The sequence below is a fragment of the Periplaneta americana genome, chromosome 5 (genome assembly GCF_040183065.1).
Source record: "Periplaneta americana isolate PAMFEO1 chromosome 5, P.americana_PAMFEO1_priV1, whole genome shotgun sequence".
In the NCBI taxonomy this organism is placed as follows: domain Eukaryota; kingdom Metazoa; phylum Arthropoda; class Insecta; order Blattodea; family Blattidae; genus Periplaneta; species Periplaneta americana.
Window position 1 is genome coordinate 43,741,783 of NC_091121.1, and position 26,209 is coordinate 43,767,991.

Sequence of the window (26,209 nt, forward strand, 5' to 3'; positions counted from 1 at the left end):
CTCTAATTTTTAAATACTGGACAAAAACATGTCCCGAAGACCTCTTTAGGGACAACGGGACACATTAGCGAAAAAAGGGACGTTCTTCTATGGAATCCTACTTCTTTTCCCTACGCCTGTGGCTGAGTGGATGGTTACATGGAGAGATGGATATACAGGACGTTTCCGAGGTGGTATTACAAACTTTCAGGGATGATGGCTAAGGGCACATGTATCAATCTGAGATAACGAACCATGGTAAGGAAATGACTGAGTCGAAAGTTATAAGCAAAAATAGTTGTGTGGAAATAGAATTGTAATTTGGCAACACGTGCCCTCTTTCCCTTAACCTTTGAAACAGTCGTGGAAAAATGGTATGGGCCGGATGTATCCTATGTGGGTACTTGTCCCGATACAATCTGTGAGCTTGTCTACTGTTCCCATTGGCTCATCCGTATTCGAAAATCAGGTCTACTTATTCCGCTCTCGTGTACTCCTCCATTTCACTAGGACTGATCGACTGGACACTGCAACTTGTACACATACACGTGCATATCAGGACCGACCATGTCCGTTACACATTACGCTATCTGCATTGCTTTAGTGTAGTTTCCTGTCCCCACCCCTCAGACAGGGCACTGAATGGAATACTGTAAGTAGACAACGTAAACAAGTCAGATGAATACAGTATGTGTAAGATATATAGATAAATACACATAAATAAGGTGTACAGAGGAATAAAATTATTCCATGCAAATCAAGGTTTCAGGTATAACTCCCTGTAAAGTTGATTTGAATAATTTCGAGGGAAAAATTGTTCCGGGGCCGGGTATCGAACCCGGGACCTTTGGTTTAACGTACCAACGCTCTACCAACTGAGCTACCCGGGAACTCTACCAGACACCGATCCACAGAGTTAGTGTGCACTCAACGTTGGTTGCTTGACGGTTGTGTCAGCCCACTTTGAGGTCTGTGGATATAGAGGGAAAAATTGGATCGGTGTCTGATAGAGTTCCCGGGTAGCTCAGTTGGTAGAGCGTTGGTACGTTAAACCAAAGGTCCCGGGTTCGATACCCGGCCTCGGAACAATTTTTATTCAAAATTATTTCATTTCCATACAACTATTTTTGTTTGTAACTTTCCACTGTGTCGTTTCCGGACGAGGGTTCTTTATCTCAAATTGATACATGTGCCCTTCGCCATCATCCCTGAAAGTTTGTAACACCACCTCGGAAATACTCTGTATATAATGATGGATGGATATGTAGGTTGCTGGATAGATACATAGATGGATGTGTGGCTGATGGATAGATGACTGGATGATACTTGGATGGAAATATAGACGGATTTTTAATATGTGGGTAAATAGGTGGATATACGGGTGGATTGATTTTTGGATGAAAAAATAGATATATAAATAGATGAATGATTGGTGGGTGGATAGATGGAAGATAGGTTGTGAAATGTGTTAAATGCAGCTCAAAGCTTCTCGAACTATACACGCGCCAGCTTTGACCAGTTGTGCGTGTTATGTGACGTCACCGAGAATTAAGGGTACGCACAACGGGCCAGGTGCTCTGATCGATCAGACGATCCAGGAATCAAGAGAACTTTCCCACGCATGTGATGCATGTCAAGTGGAGTTCGAACCCGTATCCGACATCCCTCCCGATCCTTTGTTTTCTTCTCTTCTTCTCAGTTATCCGTTCCTCCAGAATATTTTAAAATTATGGAAACTACTTAAGATATTTTGCATAGAAATATCTCCGACCAATAGAATAGGTTTCTCTTAATAGGCGTATTTGTTTCGTCATAGTTGTGCACTTCCTTATATACTAATCTGTTACTGAATCGTATCTGAGGTTCATTAAAGGTAGGATCGGTGACAGTTATTTAACGACGCTCTGTCATCTACGAAGTCCGATGAGTCGTTTCTTCTAATTTTATGTTTTTCATCTTAGGATCTGTTTATGTGTTGCTTACTGAGATTTTAAGGATTGTTAAAAACTATGAAAAGCTTAAAAATAACAATAGAAATAGCTAATAATAATAATAATAATAATAATAATAATAATAATAATAATAATAATAATAATAATAATAATAACAAATCAGGAAATTAATGATATTTTAATGTATCAAGAAAGTCGACTGCAATTTGATTACAGATTAGGAAAATATTTTCCATCATTATTTTTATCCTCGAAGCTGTTGCATACGGAGCTACAGATATCTGTTATGGACTAGTTTAAGAACTTTCTAAAAAAAGAAGGGCTCGTACATAGCACAATGTCGGATGGCATGGTCAAATTCTTAATCTCATTTCATCTTGTTGCAGACGGCGTGCAAGGTAGAGACGCATTCCTGTCGTCACGCTACCAAGGCGGCAAATAAGGAGAAAAACCAGAACCAGAAGTGCATTCCATGTAAGTAACTCTCTCCACTCCTAGAACACTCTGAACCAGAAGTACATTCCATGTAATAACTCTCTCCTCTCCTAGAATACTCTCTGAACCAGAAGTGCATTCCATGTAAGTAACTCTCCACTCCTAAAACACTCTCTGAACCAGAAGTACATTCCGTGTAAGGAACTCTCTCCACTCCTAGAACACTCTCTGAACCAGAAGTGCATTCCATGTAAGTAACTTGTCTACACTAGTTTATACTTCTCTGAACCTAAAGTACATTCTATATGCACTCCATGTAAGTAAGCCTCTTCATTCTATTTAAACTTCTCCTCATTCTGTACCACAGTACTTTGACTCTCCATTTTGCTCTGAATCTGAAGCATATCAATATAAAGAGTTACACGAAATTAAGAAATTCAGTTTTACTTTGTCTGAGTTGTTACGTCCATGTTTAACGGCTGTCTTTAGATCCAGACATAATTCAGCATGTAGGAACTATTATGATCATAATAGAATAATGACAAATAAATGTTTCGATATTATATTCTGTCCCCACAAACCACACAGAAGATGAGAAAGTGCATCAATAACATCAACAATGCATAGCGAAGCCTATTTATTGTTGCAGACGACTACAATAGAGTGGTGCTGGAGCCCCTGGACGACATGCCTGACTCGGATTACGTCAACGCGTCCTATGTGGATGTAAGTATAGCCTACAGCCATTTATTTTGCCGTCTTACAACCTGGAAAACTTCTATTGATCACATATTATGTCAGATTGGTCATTCCCATGTTATGAAATGACAACATATAAAAGAGAACAACACCAGGATCGCCACTGTTGATTGGTAACGACCGCTAGATGGAAGTACAGTTCCTCCATACAATTCAAATGAGAGTTATAACATGACTTTTTTTCAGTCGCTAGATGGCAGCATAGTGAAATTGATAAAAGTTGTCGCCTTCTAAGTTCATAAGGCTGATCAATCTGTTATATGTGATCTGGAGTTCTATATAGCCTTGAATATATTTTCTTTTTATGATCTATCTTACAAATCTAATGATCCTGCAGAGATATCTTTTCAACAATACAGGCAGTTTGATTCTGTTACACGTCCTTTAAAAAGAAACCTTCCAAAACTCTTGTGAAACCAAGTCAAATCCATTTGATAAAGAAACAAAGGAAAGGTATAACACCAAATTTTAATGCAAAAAAGAAAATTCACACAGACAACATAGAATGCCAATTAAACGTGTTAGGAAAGGAACCAGGTGATGACCATTTCGAGTGAAAAAAAGAATCTTCAAATATTTCAGCGGTCTCAAATTTACAACGAATTCTATCTCCTAACTTCCGGATGAGTGTATCACTCACACAAAAGTTATGTTAGAAATAAACATATCTCACAAAGAAGTTTCTTCACAACATTCATTTATTTCATTCAAACTGGTCATCATAATACTTTCTTTCCGAGAAACTTTAATTAACTCTGTCTTCTTTCTCTGTCCCTTGTCAATAAAAATTTCGGTTTTTTGTTTTTCTCCTTTCCTCCTCTATTGGAAGAGTCTGGCAACTCCATTACGAGAATTATTGAAGGTCTTCTCTTTGAATATTTTAGATCTCTGTATTTAAATTACTTAAGATTGCTGAAAATAAAATATCTGAGCATCGTGCAGAACTTTATACTTTAATAAGCCAAGATGAAGTATCTCAGTCACCTGAGAATCCGGCACAGTTCTGCCTTTCAATGAGTCAGGGTAATTACACATCAAATATATGAGTTTGCAGCAGTGTTTTGTATTTTAATGAAACAGAAATGTTACATACCAAATGCCTAGGTATCCTGCAGAGCTGCATTTAAACGCGTTATAATGATTTCACTTCAGATGTCTGAGAAACTTGCAGAGCTGTTCATTTCAATGATTCAGTTTCGTTGGGAATCAGACATTGCAGCATCTGCGGAGTTCAGCATTTCAGTGAGTCAGAGTGGCTACATTGTCTGAACACCTTACGAAGCTCCGTGTTTCAATGTGTAAAAATGTTGTGCATCAGATATCTGAATAACATGCAGACCTCTGACTTCAATATAGCGAATGGATTCACACAATGTAACTGAGGAGTTCTTCTTGCAATACGATAGAATGTCTTAATAATAATCCGTGGCGCTACAGCCCGTGAAGGGCCTAGACCGACCAGCCGGCTGCTGGCCTCACGCCCACATGCCGAAGCAAAAGTGGACGATCATCCAACCAGAATGGAGGTATCGTGTGGTTAGCACGATGATCCCCCCAGCCGTTATAGCTGGTATTCGCAACCGGATTTCGCTACCTATCGTAGCTCCCCAAGTGCATCACGATGCTGGGTGGGCACCGGTCCCATACACTGGCCGAAATTTCATGAGAAAATTTCTTCCCCCACGAGGAATCGAACCAGCGCGCATTCCGTAACGCGAGTCCTAGGCGGGATGCCTTAGACCGCGACGCCACGGCGCGGGACTATAGAATGTCTTACCTTAATAAATATACAGTCTGTTTTTCAGTTGTCCACAATAGCTACATATCAAATGTCTGGGTATTCCACAGAACGAATCAGAGATGTTTCACAGCAAATGACTGAACATTTTCGTAAGTTAGAATGGTTGCACACCAGGTGTCTGATCATCTTAAAGATTTTTGCATTGCTTTTTGTGAGGACGGTTACACATCAGATTCTGAACTTCCTGCACGAAGCTACATTTCAATGAGTCACAATAGCTACATATCTGATGTCTAAGCATCCTGCTCAGCTAACATTTGAGCCATTCAGAGCAGAAGTGGTGTAAGTCAAAAATGGGTAATGAGGGTTAAAGTAAACATTCTGTTAAATACAGCGCAAAGTAGCAATTAATATTCAATTTATTTAAACTATTAGTAGTCAGTGGATAGCACGAACGACATATTAATTGCTACTTTGCGCTATATTTTACACAATTTTTACTTTAAACCTCATTACCCAATTTTGACTTACATCATTTCTGCTCTGAACGGCTCATTTGTATGTGTCATGATATTTGTACACCAAATATCTCAGCATTCTACAAAGCTCTGAATTTCAATGAGTCAGAATAGTTACACACGTAACATCAGATGTCTGAGTCTGTACTCTGCAGATCATTGTACAGAGACATCATTTTATTTTTACTAACATTTTTAATATTAACCTGGCTATACCTTTCTATTAACGATTGAAACAGGAAACACCCTTTTATACCCTTTCCACGACGGAGTTCGATGATACTGGCGTAAAATACAAATCACTTTACTAGGTATAGGAGGGAAGAAAAGTAGTTCATCCATTTATGTAAACTAGGAAATATCGCAATTTTGAGTTTGATAATTTTCATTAGGTTTTTGTTTAATCAAGATACAGTACTGTATTAACACTTAGTGTTTTACACACGAATTGAGCTATCCATTCGGAAGTATTAATTATGCAGTGTATATTGTACTGTTACAGCACATTAGCGTACTATATAGAGAATGAAGTTAAATTGAAAAATAATTATAATATGGATATTTAAACACATTTTAGAAAATGGTGGCCGTTCATTTCCATACAGGCTTCAGTTCTTTTGTCCATGTTATCGCACTATAGACTATTGTACCTAATTCCAATTACCAGTTTCGTCCTTCGTACGAGTAACTCATGTTGAAATAATTCTGTACCTACTCTATAAAAGAGTACCTTACGTACTGTAAATTCAATCTTCACTTCTGCCCGATCCGAAAAGATAAAATCACTCAGAAATGCTATCTACTGTCCGTACAAGTGGTTTTGTCGCGGGGTTGTAGAAAGGGGGGGGAAATCACGTGACAGTTAATTACTTAAGGAGGCCCTTTTATTTAAGTTATTTTAAACACTTGCATAATATTACGTAGACGTCCAATTCCTAACAGAAATTAATGTTTTCAGAAAAGAGCTAAGACAGCCCAGCGACTAGACTTTACAAAGGGGCGAACAGAAGCAGGTGGGGGAAACCGGGACGCGACATAGGGAAACGGACGACAGTACCCGTACGAAAATATGATTCAATATTGAAACCTCTTTCGTCACTGGAAAACGCGAACATATTTCTGAAACGTACTATACTCAGTAACTCAGTACTGCTTACGCGCCCTCGGCTCTGTGTCGTGAACGGTTGGAAGTTTACTAGTAGAAGGGGTGGGAGTGAAGTACATTCCAAAACTCAGGTACAATAAAAATTGAAGTAAAAATAAAATGATGTCCCTCTGTTCGGATAGTCGCACACAAATGCCTGAATATCCTGCAGAGATGTGTATTTCACTGAGTCGTAGTGGCTGCACACAGTTATTTTGGCATTCTACAAATGTCTATATTTGAATATTTGAGCAATTTGTCACATTTTGTATTTGATTATCCTGCACCCTGACTGTTACAGAGTCTATTGAAGCCGAACGCGTACATAGTGACACAGGGCCCTACCGAGAACACGGTCACGGACTTCTGGCGCATGGTGTGGCAGGAGAAGGCGAGCTGCATCGTTATGCTCACCAAGACGTTCGATTTCATCAAGGTGAGGATCAGCGTGGTCTGCATCAGGCTTGGGCAACTCGGCAAGGCCACTGGAGTATGCCGGAATGTCTTGCTCTGTTTATTTCACACCCTTCCTCACTCCTTCAACCTCGGTACCAATTCGTTTAACAGTGGAGGTCTTAGGTTAGTTAAGAATTTCCGTGTCACCTTGTTAGTCTTTAGTGGGTTTCCCAGATCTAGTCTATACTGTGATGTAGCGGTTAGCATGTCTGATTGTGGAGCGAGCAGGTCCGGGCTCAAATCCTGGTTGGGACAAGTTACCTTTTGAGGTTTTTCCGAGATTTTCCCTTAATCCAGGTATGCTCATTCTCTGACTCCCGATTACGTTCTGTAATCACAACCTTCGAATGTAGAGCGTGCTGTTCCTCGTTCGAAGCTCGACGGATGGCTACAGAAGGCAGTTCAAGTACTTAGTAAACGCACGAACAATGCGGGACAATGACACAGTCAAAACCTTCTGTAAGCAAACGATCATTCCGTACAGTGTGGGAGGAAGACTATTTTTGTTGTACGTTCGGTGAAAACGGAAAGTGATTACTATATTGTAAGATACTGTCAAGAATACTACTGAGCAACATAAAACTACATTATAGGCTCTGCTACCCAGAACATGCCGAAGTGACAGAGAAGTTGTTTTCTGTAATATAGCCTATTTTCAAATACCAACGTTATTATTATTATTATTATTATTATTATTATTATTATTACTACTACTACTACTACTATTATTATTGTTATTGTGGTGATTTTCGTCCAGCAGAAATAGATATTTTGATAAAATAATTTTTCAAGGATGCAACGTGCACTACAGCTTCAAGAATTGAAAGCACTTCATGAAAGGCCAAACATTGAAGAGGGTCGAACAATTCAGACTCTATGTTCTGGAGCAAGTTAGCGTATGTAGTATGTTTGGAATTACCTAAGACACTAAAACCCTTCACGGAAGGTGAACTTGTAAAGAGATGTATGGTGCCTGAACAAAATATAGTTAATTATGTCTCTGTACTGCAACAGTTCAAATGTGAATTCACAGAACATAGATTTAGTGATTTTAGACGTATGGAGAGTGATATTAGTATTTTTGTTAATCTTTTCATAAATTTAGTACAATCCGTGAGAGTGCAGTTCCAGGACGAGTTAATTGATTTACTAAGTAACGTAGAATTCAGAACTAAATGCAGAGAATATGACTTGACAAGCATAGAATTATTTAAACAATGAACAAAACTAAATACTTATTACAAGATGAGCTTATTCGTTGCCACTATGTTAGCTACCTTCGCCTCGACATATGTATGCGAAGAATTATTTTCGAGAATGAAGGTTACTAAATCCAAACATAGGTCCCGATTAACAGATGAGCATCTTTAGCGCATTGCAGTAAATTCGTTGGAAATAGATTCCCGATTACTTGCAGAAAAGAATGCAGATATTGAATAGACCGCAAAGTAGACTATATGGTGGAATATGAAAATGATATTATATATGATATTATTAGCCTATATCATAACTATATTGAAAATAATAGGCTAAATAATGTAATAACTGAATATTGCAGTGTATACTCTTTCCTTTTTTAAATTCAGTTTATTATCCATATTTGTAAGAGTACGAGAGCGATGCCACAGGCGGTGCTGCAATGTAGTTGCGAGCCCAGTCCGTACACACTGTGTGTTATGCAGTGCAGCATCATCCGTGTAATCGGGGCTTTTACAATTTTGAGCATACCTGCCTTAATCCATTGAGACTAAATGCTGGGTAACATTCGGCGCTGGGCCCTGGATTCATTTCGCTGCCATTATCACCTTCATTTCACACAGACGCTAGATAACCATAGCTGTTGATAAAGCGTCATAAAATAAACCTATGTAGACATATTGCATTCTATTGCAAAATTGTAGTCAATTTCATATTTAATTATTACACATATCATTAGTTCTGATGTCTCTCTAATTTATATTAAACATACCTTACAATACTGGTGCACAATAATTGGATCATTCTCTTCCGCTTCCATAAAGTAGTATCATTTTTAAAGAAATTTCTGTTTGTGTGATTTTCGAAACGAGCTAAGAGACTCCTATTTCTAATAATCGTTGAGAAACCGCTACAAAAGTTCGCCGATTAGGTAACCTTCATTGCCGAAAATTTTCTTGCCTCACTTGAATTAAGAGGAATTTCACCATAAATTAATAACAAACGATATCTCTAAACTGTGAATTACACTGTAAGTTGTTTATCGAATACTTGGTACCGAACTGCCATCCGCTCGGCAGTATACCTACGGATAGGGAGCTGAACTCAGCTGACATGTGCAGAGTACTGCCTGCTGAACACGTTACCAATGCAACAAGGTTATCAATACATACCAGATAAAACGGAATAATAACACAGGTAGTGGACGAAGTGCATTAATCAGAGTCTACTGTAATTCGATTGGTCTATTATAGGAGCATACTGGTGATTGATCTGCCACTTTGTTTTTTTTTTCCCAGCAGAACGTTTGGAAAAGTTGTCAGTCTTCTTTTATATCTTATATTTTCTTTTATTTTATTTTCGAAAAATCTGGTCCGAGTTATCCGAAGTCCGAGATATCGGGGTCCGAGTTATCGAGAGTTCACTGTACTACCATCTCCTTGACATGACAAAACACGTACGCACGCAACTTTATTGGAGGATCATGAACAAAATCTTAGGTCTGATTTTAATTAAATCGCCACTTTGTATGTTTGATTATTATTATTAAATTTAAATGAATAAAAACAGAAATGAAAAGAAGTACTGTATCAAAATTTTATTTAAATCCAAAACATCCTTAAAATCCCAACAATGCTCACAATAACAATCACAACAAGCATAAACGTTTCGGGCAATTTGTTTACAAATTTGTAAACCTTCGCCATTACTTGTCTACTCATGTATTATGTTTGGTTTATTTGGCTATAGTTGAATCTGTTATCCATTATGGTATAACTGGATGGGGAGGCATTACAAAAACTGCTCTTTTTCCTCTAATTATGTTGCAAAAACGTATAATCAAAATTTGTTTGAAAAGGCGACTGGATTATCCAACAAATTTGAATGTTTTTAGAATTGACCAAATTTATAAATACTATTTAATGAAATTCTATCATAAAATAGAATGAAATTTGTAGCTCAGCCACATGATCATAATACAAGACGAAATGAAATTCTGAATGTTTCACATCTGCTGCTTTACTACACAGTACAAATTATGGTCCACGTCTATATAATTCGATAATAAAATTTCATCCAGAATTGACTACTTTAAGCAATGAAATTTTCAGATCCAGAATTAAAAAAATTATATGACAGACTTCCCTGTATTTATATTATGTACCATGTATTGTAAAACAAGTTTATTTCTATCCTAAGTATAATTTTTCTATCTTATCTTGGTTACTATATCACCATGACCTGTACTAATTATACTGCTAATAATAATTTAATATCAATCCACCAATCTCAACATCGTCTCTTTTTTCACTCAGTTATTACTAGTATTATTATTACTAACTTTATTATTATCATCTTTATGTGAGCTTTTTTCTTAAGTATTTTGTCTATAAAGTATGTGTATCTATGTAACGGAACTGTCCCCGAACACGAGCTTTGCTCTTTAGGGGTACTTCAATGTAACGTTTTTATGTATATGTTATTATTAAATAAATCTTAAATCTTAAATTATAGGGAGTCGATGTCATTTTTACCACCGTTTATTCTTTCATATGCAGCCATCCTCCAGCTTTGGAAACGCTGTAGAAGCGCAGCTCGCGTGAACCAGTGATAAATACGCATTGATGGCAAGGAGTATGAAAGATGAAATGTTGGCAACTCCGGTAGCGACGACTACATTATGAACCGGATGTATGTGTGTGTGCGTGCGTCATGATATCAAACGTTCTGCCCCATTTGTTTAAACCGGACCTGCTAACTCGAAATGAGTGGGCCTAGCCTAACCAACAAAATGTATTGCAGGTGATGTGCATGCAGTATTGGCCGGCCTCCAAGGAGAAGAACGAGACGCACGGGGGCATTTCGATCTCCGTGCTGCACGAGGAGGAGCTGGCCAACTTCCACATCCGGACCTTCCGCCTGGTGAAGAAGGAGGAGGGCTCGGACGTAGAAGAGGAGCGCCGCCTCCTGCAGTTCCACTACACGGAGTGGCACAGTCACACCTGCCCCTTCTCGAACGCGGTGCTCGAGTTCCGACGCCGTGTCAGGGCCGTCGTGGGCACGCATCAGTCCGCCAGGCAGGGGGGACCCATGGTGGTGCACTGCAAGTGAGTCTTACTCCGTTTAGTCAACTGTGCGAAGACAGATTTGAACCTCATTAGTGACACCAATAAGACATCACTCATGAGGCAACTAAGTCAGGACATAATGGGGTAGGGGTCAGTTCTTTTCCCTCTCCATTTCATACAAACAATGGTAAATTATGTTTTATTTAACGACGTCGCCAGTGTGCCGGAATTTTGTCTCGCAGGAGTTCCTTTACATACTAGTAAATCTACTGACATAAGCCTGTCGGTTTTAAGTCATCGAACCCGCAACCTCGGCACAGAAGGCCAGCATTATACCGACTGCGCCACCCAATCCCTCTCCATTGCATACATCCCTGACTAATAACATATTACACTAATCAGACTACATATATATATACAAACAATTGAGTCCTCTAGAATCATAACTCACAATATCCAAAAATATATTTATTCTTTAATAATTCATAAACTTATATAAAACAACGATTTTACTTAAAAACGATCATTAATATTTATAATTATAATAGGTGTCCCGCGCCGTGGCGTCGCGGTCTAAGGCATCCTGCCTAGGACTCGCGTTACGGAATGCGCGCTGGTTCGAGTCCTCATGGGGGAAGAAATTTTCTCATGAAATTTCGGCCAGTGTATGGGACCGGTGCCCACCCAGCATCGTGATGCACTTGGGGAGCTACGATAGATAGCGAAATCCGGTTGCGAATACCAGCTATAACGGCTGGGGGGATCATCGTGCTAACCACACGATACCTCCATTCTGGTTGGATGATCGTCCACCTCTGGTTCGGCATGTGGGCGTGAGGCCAGCAGCCGGTTGGTCGGTCTAGGCCCTTCACGGGCTGTAGCGCCACGGATTATTGTTATTATAATAGTTGTCATTGTATTCTTCACCTGACATAATTAGGAACATTAAATCCAGACGTTTGAGATGGGCAGGACATGTAGCACGCATGGGCGAATCCAGAAAATCATATAGAGTGTTAGTTGGGAGGCCGGAGGGAAAAAGACCTTTGGGGAGGCCGAGACGTAGATGGGAGGATAATATTAAAATGGATTTGAGGGAGGTGTGATATGATGATAGAGAATGGATTGATCTTGCTCAGGATAGGGACCGATGGCGGGCTTATGTGAGGGCGGCAATGAACCTTCGGGTTCCTTAAAAGTCAGTAGACTAAGTAAGTAAGTAAGTAAGTAAGTAAGTAAGTAAGTAAGTAAGTCATATTTAAAATAATTCTGATAAATGGTAATTAGTGAGATGCACATATACGTTTTTGCTTAATTTCCAAAAAAACAAGTTTTTGGATATTGTGAGTTATGATTCTAGAGCATAGATGTCCAATTGTAACTTGTACGAGGTAACCCCTGGCGTAAGCAACCCGCAGCGCATATTCTTTAAGATCGTTTTTGCTATTTTGTATGGAAAGTTATTGACCTTAGTAGAGCATGCTTGACGTGCAGTATCTCCTGGTTCTATAGACGTTTGGACACCCATGTTCTAGAGGACTCAATTATTCTTCCTCTGACACATATCGTCAAGTGAAATAATAGATGTACAGATACGAAATTAACATTTGGAGCGAGTCTTGATGGAAGTCCACTTATACGTAGGTAACAATTTCGTACGACTGTCCACAAGTAGCATATATACAGGGGCTCTTGTTTACTGCACATGCGCAGGGTGTTGTAAGTGAAACTTTTACAATAAGGGAGCTCCAAATTTTATTTCCGTATCTGTACATATCAGCCAGAACCTCAATTAGAGGTACGTTCAGATATAAAGGAACTACTAGTATTTCTTGTGGGCAAATGCAAACGAACATTAAATTGGCCGTATTGCAATCCTGATGAAAGTATGAATTATTATTATTATTATTATTATTATTATTATTATTATTATTATTATTATTATTATTATTATCATCACAATCGTCGTCATGATATCGTTAAATATGTAGGGTTTTTCAAAAGTGACCCATAATTGCAATTAAAATTGACAGACAAGGATTTTAGAAATGAGCACATTAATAGAAATAATTTTTTTCGCGACTGTTGTGCGACTTATGAAGTCATTAAGAACATTTTTAAATGGCACACTATAGTTTTATAGTACCATCTGAAAAATCATAATTGTTATGCATTATTTCATTTGTTTTGCACAGAAGCACTATGGTTATGTTTACTATGGTAACAATTTTATTAGCCACCGGCGTAGTTCAGTTGGCTAAGGCGCTTGCCTGCCGATCAGGAGTTTCGCACGGGAGTGAGTTCGATTTCCGCTTGGGCTGATTACCTAATAGGTGTTTTCCGAGATTTTCCCCAACCGTAAGGTGAATGTCAGGTAATCTATGGTGAATTCTGGGCCTCATCTCGCCAAATACTATCTCGCTATCACCAATCCCATCGACGCTAAATAGCCTAGTGTCGGCCTGGTTGACACAATTGGTATAGCGCTGGCCTTCTATGCCAGAGGTTGCGGGTTCGATCCCGGGCCAGGTCGATGACATTTAAATGTGCTTAAATGCGACAGGCTCATGTCAGTAGATTTATTGGCATGTAAAAGAACTCCTGCGGGACAAAATTCCGGCACACCGGCGACGCTGGTTTTGTAACCTCGGCAGTTGCGAGCGTCGTTAAATAAAACATGACATTAACATTAAACAGCCTAGTAGTTGTAGTAGTAGATACAGTGTGGGGAATGCAAGAGAGAAGCCCTGTCGTCGTACTCACAAAAAAACTTGCTTTATTGTTGAATTAAATGTTACAGCATTGAAAAATGCCGCCGTTGTTGCTACAACAAACAATTGAACATCCGAAATAGAAAGTTACAGCACAGTCTAGTAGCCTATATACAGTCACGAAGCTTGAGTTGATGAGAGTACAAGGAACAATAGACTGTGCAGGTACTATTTCGCATTGTCTGTGATGAGGCGATAGTAGCGATCCTAATGGTTAGCAACTATCTATGGATGCATATTTACTACGTATTGAGCTTCGTGACTGTATATACTATACTTGTTTTTTTGAAAGATGGGACATGACAGGAGCGTTGCGATCGGAAAAACAACTGAATGTCACATAGTGTGGTAGGCCTGTTGCTATGGTAACAAAGGTTGAGTTGCCAAACTTACCGTTCCCACATGGCGAGTGCTTAATAGCTCTCTTGGCGACATTTATTGTGCACACAATGTTAGCATTGGTACGTTTCGTCTTTGATTATCTGTCGATTTTTGTGTTGTTTTCTTACCTTTGCGTCAATTGTCAATGAATGTTTTAACGTCAGCCATTGTAACGTCAGTTGATACCTTCCATCAGCTGGCAGCGTGGTAGTCCATATTGGCAACATAGCACTGTAGTTCGAAGTTTGGCCGCTAAACTGTCATGTCCCATCTTTCAAAAAAAAAAAAAAACAGTGTGGCTACAGTATAAACATAGTTCAATAGGGTGGTCATAGATGGCAGGGGTGTCTTTAATCCGCCACATTCAGTGTCGCTCAATAACCAAGTAAAAGAAAAACAATTTTTTGTTGATATGTTTTGTTAGTCCCTATGTTATGAAAGCATAAAATAAAACATTCTCAACAGAAAATGATATTTTTCTGTCTCTGGCATGTCCATGTTCTCTTGATTGAGAAACAGGAGGCTGATTTGGAAAAGTTTCGTTAAAAAGTGTGCACACCTCTTGCTGTATATTCTGCTCTAAGCCAGGACAAATTGAAATGTCAACAATGTAAATCACAGAATATTCTATTCGTACTTTGTATGCAACACTATAACATACGTAGTCTCTAAAACTACAAGAAGTTACACAGAGACGGTGAAATGATTGTACGGTTGTTGTAAGGAATAGTGGAATAATGATAGTTCATTCATTCATAGTGTTCTGCCCAAGGGCAGGTCTTTCACTGCAAAGCCAGCATTCTCCAGACTTTCCTATTTTCTGCCTTCCTCTTAGTGTCCGCATATGATCGATATCTTAATGTCGTCTATCATCTGATATCTTCTTCTGCCTCGAACTTTTCTCCCGTTCACCATTCCTTCCAGTGCATCCTTCAGTAGGCAGTTTCTTCTCAGCCAGTGACCCAATCAATTCCTTTTTCTCCTCCAGAACAGTTTCAGCATTATTCTTTCTTTACCCACTCTTTCCAACACATCTTCGTTTCTTATTCTGCCTCTCTCTTTCACACGCTCCATTCTTCTCCATATCCACATATTGATTACAGTTAGTTATAAACAGATATAGAAAAATAGTAATAGTCGTCTTTTCTGTGAGAAATCTTAACTACCAGGAATTTATTCCTACTATTGCGAAGCTTATAGATCACTTTATATTTGTCCAACTTCAGTTTCAAGTGACACGGCAGAAGTCAAAATGCAAACACACTGTGTACATATTGTTTTTTTTACTGTTTTATAACCTCTCCAATGCAGCTTTTAATTGCTTTGTAGACAAGTGCCTCCACTCTGCTGTTTACTTCTGAGCAATGACAAAGTATATGAAGTATTCCTCCAGAGTTCTTACAGAAAAACTTGATATTACAAAAGAATCAGAGTTAAAGTAAAGGAAAGTCTTTAGAATACAATACCAGCCATGGTCAGACTTTCGGCCGGTCACGTAAGTGACCCGGGTTCCAGTCCCGGTCAGACCTAGGATTTTTCGTTTTAAAAATCCATAGTGAGAGTTATGGCGGATAAGGTCGCAGTTGGAGTTTTTCTAGGGTTTTTTTTTTTCCATTCCCCACGCTATCAATCGACGTTATACCGTCCGAACTCCATTTCATAATCAATTCATAGCATTCCATGAACACCAGTTGGCGAGGCATGGAGGGGCTGGCCTAGAGACGAGTGGAGTTGCTTGCTCGAAACCTGGATACACATTTATCCTTAGTGTAGTCAGCCGGTATGGGTTGGGAATACGCCTAGCAAGGTAAAGTAATAGATCTTCTACGCCAGCCATCGTCAACTGGCCTGCATACTAGTTCGGAGCGCCGAGACGCTGGCTGAGGAGGTAGTAGTGTGCAGTGTGCAGTGTGTCGAGCCAAGCCAAGGCATCCCATCACAGAAGCCAACTTTCTGACCATAATTTACAATGCCTTCTTCGATTGTGTTCTACACGAGCATTGACACCTAACATAAACCAGTTAGTGAGGGAAAAACGAATTAAAAAATCCAGGAAAACCAATGCTAATGATCGGCGAAAATAATTTTTATCATTTGTTATTTACATTGTAATAAAATAATTTAGGCCTACTTCAGTCTTGTAACAGAAACGACAATATGTTATACAAAATAACAAATAATTGGTTTTGTGATGTATAGTGTCAGATAAAAAATGGATAATTAATTTTATTTTATTGACGACACTTAAACAAAGGAATAGGACGACAGGATTTAAATATTAGTAATGGGTTCGATTTGTTTAATATTTTGTAACAGTGAAAATGCATTATAGGTCTGTAAGTTCTCAATTACTTTAATATGAAAAAAAAAAAAAAAAAACTATTTGTTTTCAAAACCGCTGCAATACATAACGAAAAAGTACAACTTGCTTGTTGTCTTAAACTAAAAAGTGATTTAAAAATCCAGGAAAACCAATGCTAACGAACAGCGAAAATAAATTTTATGATTTGTTATTTACAGTGTAACAAAATAATTAATTTAAGCCTAGTTTAGCCTTGTAACAGAAACGATAATTTGTTTCATATGTTATACATAATAACAAATAATTGGTTTTGTGATATATAGTGTTAGATAAAAATGGATAATTAATTTTATTTTATTGACGACACTTGAACAAAGGAATAGGGTGACATGATTTAAATATGACTAATGGATTCGATTTATTTAATATTTCGTAATAGTGAAAATGCATTAGGCCTATAGGTCTGTAAGTTCTCAATTACTTTAATATAAAAAAAACTATTTACTTTCAAAACCGATACAATACATAACGGCAAAATACAATTGTTTCTTGTCTTAAACTGAAAAGTGGATTTACTTATTACACAGTTCCTCTTAAAATAAATTAAGTACATGCTTCTTCGTGTTTATTATAATTATTAAAGATTGATTAAAAGGGTTGAACAAGTGAACGGACGCCACTGCCATCACCTGATTCCTCCCCCACCTCCTGCTGCACAGTTGTTGTCTAAGGGATAGAACTGTCCCTGCACCATAGTGCACTGAGATGACGACTCCTGTTCTAGGTCGTAGCACTGGGTCGTAGTGCCTCCCAAATATAGGTTATCTATAAAATAAGTAACTATTTTCGTGTTTCAGCCAACATGCGAATTTAATATGTTTACAGGGTTATCACTAAAGCGCTTTCAGAATAAGAAGGCATATAAGGCGGAGCTAGTTCAGGCCGGTCTATGTCGACTAGCCAGTGACAGTGAAGCGATGTTGCCTAGCTAAATCGTCGCGTATTAGTTTCTTTCTTGAGCGCACAATACTTATGTCTAGGAATGAATTTTAAGCTATGGCATTCGATAGAGCTCCGAATTCTGAACCCAACAGTACAAGAATGGCAATTGTATGTCAACTGGTTCGCGTGTTATCGCTTTAAGACTAAACAGAGATATCCAACTTACAGCATAGAACATATTTTGCTCTGAATTCCGTCTCTGTAAACGAAGATAGAATCTGTTTATTTTCAAATTCAGATGTGGACTGTTTTCTCTTGTGTGATGTGTAACTTACCGTAACAATGTCTCTTGAAGGGATTGCAATTGGCTCTGGTGTTTCATCTGTTATACGCAAAGGGATAGTCCTACACTCACAAGCGAGGAGTATGGTATTTTTGTATATAATTTTTTTAAAGGACTAACTTATGATTCAGTGCGTGTCAGTTCTTCACGAACAAAGAATCTGACTGCAGAGAGGTGTGGTTTAGAAGTGCATTTGTTATCTCATATTCTCGGACAGGACAAAGAGAATTAAAATAGATGGTATACTTGAATTTACCTCTCCTGGAAAATAACGCAAAACAAACGTGTTAATTATTTGTACAATTTTCAGAACCGTGTATTACTTCATCGTACGATATTTTAAATACATTAGTAGTATGTGTTAGCAGTGTCATTATAATAGAACGTGGAAAGAAGAAGAAAGCTGAGAATAATCATAGGTACGATTTTCACTTTTCATTTGAATATTATACATGGTATAAGACGAAATATTGCATAAACATATGAGATATTTGGATGATATTGTAAACATAAACACTCCTGCCTCTTTTTCCATGAATTATACGAAGAACATTCTTCCCTAAGAGCATTAGTAACCTAGATGTTGATACAGCGTCGTAAAATAACCCAATAAAAAATAAAAGAGCATTAGAAAACTTTATAAAATGAAGCACATTAACTACATTTCACTTTTAAAATAAATACAGGCATGCTAGGAACGAGGAGATTTTATAATTCCAAAACTCAATTTCTATTTTAAAAACCTTTCGTTATATATATTACACTTTATACGATTTTTTCTAATATACAATTTTATCTTCAATATATTAACGATATTATTGGATTACGGTTTTCATATTCGCTTCTATACAACTACCTTCACTCGTAGGTTGATATTGCCACAGGCCAAAGTGTTAGAACATAGAATCCTGGACTTATAGGCAGGTATAAGCTTGAGGATTAAATTAAATTAGATAGGCTTGATTTAATAAAGTAAAAGAAAGTAATCTTCATTTTCAATATGAGTACTAAATTAGGCCTACATATGAATAGATATGCTTATATTTTTATAGCCGGATTCTTAGCCAGAATATGGAACACTGGACCTCTAGGTGTGTAAAAATTATATGATAAAATAAAATTAGATAGACTTAGTTTATCAGAGAAAAATAAAATAATCTACAGTTCCAGTATGAGTACTGAATTATGTATGAACACACATTATGATTACGTTGCATTATAGCCAGATTCGTAACCAGAATGTAGAACCCTGGACCCCTAGGTATGTATAAGCTAGAGAATTAAATTAAATAATATAGGCTTCATTTAACGAAGGAAAGATAAAATACTTTCCAACTGCAATACTAAATTACGTATCTACAGATATGTTTTCGCTTTGTTATCGCTAGATTCTTAGGCTGCCCCTACAAACAAACTGTACCTTATCTTTCCTCTGGAGAAATAAACAACAATAAATTCAGCTTTGCTGTACAAGGAAGTCTGAGTAAGGATTAAAACATTCTTTCTCAGACATTAGCAACGTAAATTTCTACATATCTGTCACTTTATTTCGCAAGTCAGTGACTCCAAGAGCTACTGATCTATGAAGCGAAGAAGTAATAAAAATTGAGATGAGAATTACTTCAGTAAGAGTAATTATATTTAAACACACAATGAAGAAACAGGTCTCGACCCGCTCGCTCAGCGAGAGGGCTGCAACTGATATGTTCTGTCCTTATTTGTTGTCTCTGTCTTCCACGTCTCGTGCACTGTCCACTGTGTGACAACGTCGAACTGTTGCTATTTAGCACTCAATTGGCTTAGGCCATATGCCTTCTTATTCTGAAACCGCAGGCACAATGTTGACTTTTATTCTGAATGTGTTGTCGTTGTAACATGGCTTCTAGAGGACTTTGCGGAACATAAGGCAATGTGAAGGATTTGTTGGACTCTATGGAGACCGATGATTTAATGAGACGTGTTGCTCGATGAGGAAACATTCCACGTAAGTGGACATGTAAACTACCATAACTGTCGCATTTGGGCCGACAAACCTCCAACGAATGTTATTGAGCATATCAGAGACAGCCCGAAGACAAATGTGTGGATTGGAATCACATAGACAAAGATCTATGGACTATTCTTTTTTCCAAGGCCTCATATTTGGTTATGCTGACAATTTCTGCAATTAATATTTGAGGAGAAAAATTCGCTCCGGCGCCGGGGATCGCCGTATTCAATCCACAGCACCAGATCGAAGGAGGAGATTCGATTCGGTGCTGTGGATTAAATACGGCGTAGCTCAGTGGTCAGGGCGCTTGGTACGTAGACCCAAGGACCCGGGTTCGAATTTTTCTCCTCAAATATTAATTGTCATTATAACAGATATTATTCTGTTGGACCAATTAATAACATCTTTAGTAAGAATTTCTGAAGCCACAATTGGAACAAGACAGTATCCTAGACAATTTTGTTTTCCAACAGGACGTGCCCCTTGTCACTATGCTTTAATTATTAGAGACTACTTTAACCAAGTGTTTCCCAGCCGTAGATAGGACGAGGAAGCCGTAGATCAGTGATGTCAAGCAAGCGCATTTTTCTGACCTTGACGTCGTGCTCGGGCATCAAGCGCGCCAAGTATGGAAAGAGGAAGGGTTGTGTATATGAATAAGCAGCCTGTTGGGTTAAGAAAACAGTGGTGCACAAACTTCAGACGGAACGTGAAATTTTTATGTCGTTATTTTTATATGGATTCTTTCTGTCTGATATTATCTATATTGTCTGTAAAACAAAAGTACTAATACCAATTTCTTAATATTGCAGTTGTGTTTTAAATGTTAATAACATAATAAAGAGTTAAGAAGAAATATTCACATAAATTCCATAGTAGTACAACTATACTGTACTAAATGGATGAAGCACATCTTTCAAAAGGAAAGTGATATCTCCAAAAAAAAAAAAAAAAAAAAAAAGATTGAGTATGACATGATAAGTTGGAATTATATTGGTGGTACCTTTAGCCTTATAAAAGTAATCAATAAACTAATACAAAGCAAAGATACCTAGGTGCTGTATATGTTTTAAGTGTGACCAATATTCCATAACAAAACTCTTATAGCATTATGCTTTTAAGGTAATATTGCTGAGCAACTTCCTATCATCAGAATATTAAATTATTTTCTCGAAATGTGCTGAAGCTATAGAGCTGACATTTTTACAATACATAGGCACGTATCTTTTGCTTAGGGCCTATATGTAACAGTAGTTGCTTTGTTAATTCATTTCTTTACAAATAATTTCCATGCGAATATTTTCAAAATTTTCGGTACACTAACTTCAGTAATACGTATTTACGGTAGGCCTATATTAGGTTTACGAAAAAATTCTATAAGGCTACTAAATAAACAGGTCTATATCTGAAAATTTCGCTTTTCTATAAAAAAAGTTGAGAAAATATTTATTTTGAATAAAAAAAATCAAACTTGTGAAAAATAAGCATTAACATTAAAACTTACATTCTTATAATGCAGTTATACTTCTCAGGTAAATCTAAAAATTAACTTGGATACAGTTTTAATAAGTTCTCTTCCCTTTATCCATTGAATCAGTGCTGGCCATCCTTGAATATAACTCAACCAAGCGGTTTATACTATCTCCGTCGTCTGTCTCTTTTCTTTCCGCTGTAAAGCGCTCAGACTCTCCTGGGCTCTAAAGCGCGCGCTTGCTCCTGTGGGCATCAATTGACATGACTGCCGCAGACCATGAGCAGCAAGATTCCCGGACCTTATCCCACTAGATCTTTTTGTATGGGAATTTCTTAAATCCAAGGTCTACATACGAAAAGTGGCTGGCATTGCTGAACTGAAAGTTAGAATTCGTAATGCAGCATCACTAATCACACCACAGCTTCTGCGAAATGCATTTCTTGCAACCGTAAACAGATGAGAATTGTGTACAGACATTAATGGAGCACGTGTCGAAAGAAACCTGCGACTGTTTTCACATGTAATGCTATTGCAACTTGAACGCGATCTCATTATGTACACAAATAAGAGGTACTAGGTCTATATCTTTTTCATGAAAATAGTTACTTATTTTATAGACACTCTGTATAATATGAAGTTCCTTAGCACTCACTCAGTGTCATAGTTGTACCAAATTGTCAAATGTTTCAAGTCTATGACGTAATTTCTTACAGCGACGGCGGCGGTCGATCAGGTGTGTACCTCGCAGTGGACGCAAACCTGGAGCTGGCTGAGGAAGAGGACTGTTTCGACGTGTTTGGTTACCTCAAGAAACTCAGGCAGTCCCGCAAAGGACTCATCGAAACTCTGGTAAGTTACTTAGGACATTTATATTTCATCTGGACTTTATTTTATAGCATATAACAATTCAGATCCTGGTATATATCGTCGTTGTTCGTGCAATAACTTCTATGTGACATATTTATCGATTTTCAGATTTTTGATCTATTAAATAACTTAAATAATGATACAGCAGATAATACAACCTGCTATATGTAATTATATTTCTTTCTTTCGAAGATTTAAGAATTCACAGCCAGGTGTAGTCCTTTCTTTTCTTTTTTTTTTTTTTTTTCGAAAAACGAAAAATTCGAGTGAAATTCACGGTGAAATATTGAAGGTGTTGTTGTTGTTTTCTAATGCCAGGCATTTGACAATAAAATCATTTGACTGATAAAAACCAAAGTATTTCATACATGTTTAAAAGACTGACATTATGCAATAGTAAAATATTTTGCAAAGAATTAAATTGATTTTTATAATGGGAGAAATATCTTGAGAAACATTATTTTCTGTGTGGGATTTAAAAATATAAGCATAAAGGCCACTTTTTAGTTTAACTATTGCTATGGTAAAAATCATCTTACCGTCATATTAGAAGACCTAATTAATCCGAAGACCACATTTACAACTCGAACTAAAAAAAGAGTTACGAAGTAGTAATACATGAATAAATCTATGTTTATCTTCCGTCCACGGGTGAGAGTAGGTCTCTTGTCGTCTAGTGTCCCGTGTTATCTTCGCGGTGGTCCTGTGACATATTGACCACATCGTCAGGAAGGCCTATGTTTAGTGTTAATCCAAGGATATTCGCGCGAATACACCGTATTTGCTTGTAAGTTAATATCAGATGAGAGATCATATAAGACAAATTAATAATAATAATAATAATAATAATAATAATAATAATAATAATAATAATTTTATTTATTTTATTGGGTTATTTTACGACGCTGTATTAACATCTAGGTTATTTAGCGTCTGAATGATATGAAGGTGATAATGCCGGTGAAATGAATCCGGGGTCCAGCACCGAAAGTTACCCAGCATTTGCTCGTATTGGGTTGAGGGAAAACCTCGGAAAAAACCTCAACCATGTAACTTGCCCCAACCTGGATTCGAACCCGGGCCACCTGGTTTCGCAGCCAGACGCGCTAACCGTTATTCCACAGGTGTGGACTAATAATAATAATAATAATAATAATAATAATAATAATAATAATAATAATGTTTTTAGGGTTTTCTACAATGGTGTAGTTTCTCTCAATCAAACAAACTTGTAAACCCTGAAATATCATTGGTAATCCTCTCCTGAATCCTCGGTCCTATCTTGCCAAATATCATTTCACTATACACAACCACGTTCAACTCTTAAGGCTGGTTACAATAAACCGGGAACGGAAACGACAACGAGAACGAGAACGGAAATATTGTTAGAATAAATATATTTCCGTTCTCGTTCTCGTTTCCGTTCTCGGTTTATTGTGAACTAGCCTTGACTCTCTCTACGATAGAAAATATTACAAGACTGATAAATTTAATGAGATTAAAGCTCAAAGTATTTTAGACCATAAATGGTGGGTGTTATCTTAGTTGATAGTCTTTCTTTTTGATTGGTTGTACTCAAAACAATTTATCTTGGGTTCGCAGGACCAGTACAAATTCGTATACGACACGCTGGAAGAGTTCGTAGTGTGCGGCGCCTCGTGGTTCCCCGTCAAGGAGCTGTCCCAGCGTCTCAAACAGAAGTCCATGAAGAATCCCATCACCAAGATGAACGAATACCAGCGGGAGTACCAGGTGCTTATGATGTTACCATTTGCCAACTACTTCTTTGAAGTACATTTTCCTGGTTCCAAAAATATACGCTTGATAAAAATATTATTTTACAGTTGTAACCCGACAGGAAGTTCTGTTCATACCAATCCCATATAATTTCACGTAACAGCAATTTCAACACTGCAGTTTCAGACATATTTCAATCTAACTCATTCCTACAAGTTTTACGTAATAACGAGCTCAACAATGAAGTTTCAGACATATTTAAAAGTAATTAATTCTCACAAACATAACGTAAAACCAATTTAACATTGTAGTTTCAGACACATTTGGATTTATGTACTTATTCTCAAACATAACTAAGGCGAGTTCAACACTGCAATTTCAAGCACATTATTCCAGTGTAACTCATTCTTACAAATTTAACGTAACGAATTCAATACTGCAGTATCAGATACATTTTATTGTAACTTTTTTCCACACGTTTTACACTATAATGAGTTCAACATTGCAGTTTCAGACACATTTCAATATAACGTATAGGCCTACTCATAAATTAAATTAACGAGTTAAACACTGCAGTTTGGATACACATCATAAATTTGACGCAATACTGAGTCTAATACTGTAGTTCAGATACATTTCAATGTAAATAATTTTCAACTATTGAGTTAAATAATGAAGTTCAGCCACCACACTTCAGTGTAACTCATTCTCTGATATTTAAAGCAACAATGAGATCAACACTAATTTCAAACACATTTCAATATAATTTTTCTTCCATAGTTTTCTTCCAAGGGTAGTCTTTCCTGCAAACCCAGCATATGCTGACAAATTTAACGTAACAGTGAGTTTAATACTGCAATTTTATATATATATATATATATATATATATATATATATATATATATATATATATATATATATATATATTAAATGTTACCACACAAATTGGGCGTTAACAGAGTTCAACACTGCAGTTTCAGACCTATCTCGATGTAACATATTCGTAAATTTAACGTAACCATGAGTTAAACACTACAGTTCAGACACATTTTAATGTAACCCATTCTCACAAATTTAATTTAACAATAAATTAAACGCACACATTTCAATGTGTCTCACAAATTTAACGTAACAGTGAGTTTAATACTGCAATTTTAGATATATTTTAAATGTTACACGTACAAATTGAGCGTTACCAGAGTTCAACATTGCAGTTTCAGACCTATTTCGATGTAACATATTCGCAAATTTAATGTAACAACCAGTTACACTACAGTTCAGACACATTTTAATGTAACCCCTTCTCACAAATTTAATTTAAAAATAAATTAAACGCTGCAGTTTCAGACACATTTCAATGTGTCTCACAAATTTAACGTAACAGTGAGTTTAATACTGCAATTTTAGATATATTTTAAATATTACACGTGCAAATTGAGCGTTACCAGAGTTCAACATTGCAGTTTCAGACCTATTTCGATATAACATATTCGCAAATTTAATGTAACAACCAGTTACACTACAGTTCAGACACATTTTAATGTAACCCCTTCTCACAAATTTAATTTAAAAATAAATTAAACGCTGCAGTTTCAGACACATTTCAATGTGTCTCACAAATTTAACGTAACAGTGAGTTTAATATTGCAATTTTAGATATATTTTAAATGTTACACGTACAAATTGGGCGTTAACAGAGTTCAACACTGCAGTTTCAGATCTATTTCGATGTGACATATTCGCAAATTTAATGTAACAACTAGTTACATTACGGTTCAGACACATTTTAATGTAACCCATTCTCACAAATTTAATTTAACAATAAATTGAACGCTGCAGTTTCAGACACATTTCAATGTGTCTCACAAATTTAACGGAACAGTGAGTTTAATACTGCAATTTTAGATATATTTTAAATGTTACACGTACAAATTGAGCGTTACCAGAGTTCAACATTGCAGTTTCAGACCTATTTCGATATAACATATTCGCAAATTTAATGTAACAACCAGTTACACTACAGTTCAGACACATTTTAATGTAACCCCTTCTCACAAATTTAATTTAAAAATAAATTAAACGCTGCAGTTTCAGACACATTTCAATGTGTCTCACAAATTTAACGTAACAGTGAGTTTAATACTGCAATTTTA

General features: G+C 37.1%; 1 protein-coding gene and 1 non-coding gene across 2 annotated transcripts in view; one reads left to right on the forward strand and one right to left on the reverse strand.

Moving 5' to 3' along the window:
- Ptp36E (protein tyrosine phosphatase 36E) overlaps positions 1 to 26,209 on the forward strand; it is a 285,603-nt gene that overhangs the window by 237,603 nt on the left and 21,791 nt on the right. The window contains exons 4-9 of the mRNA XM_069827025.1: positions 2,318 to 2,405; positions 3,016 to 3,092; positions 6,830 to 6,964; positions 10,984 to 11,288; positions 22,166 to 22,301; positions 23,922 to 24,071. Of these exons, the coding sequence (XP_069683126.1) occupies positions 2,318 to 2,405; positions 3,016 to 3,092; positions 6,830 to 6,964; positions 10,984 to 11,288; positions 22,166 to 22,301; positions 23,922 to 24,071 (891 nt within the window). The remainder of the gene's footprint in view (positions 1 to 2,317; positions 2,406 to 3,015; positions 3,093 to 6,829; positions 6,965 to 10,983; positions 11,289 to 22,165; positions 22,302 to 23,921; positions 24,072 to 26,209) is intronic.
- Positions 797 to 869, reverse strand: TRNAN-GUU (transfer RNA asparagine (anticodon GUU)). Its single transcript has one exon. It is a non-coding gene; the product is annotated as a tRNA-Asn (tRNA).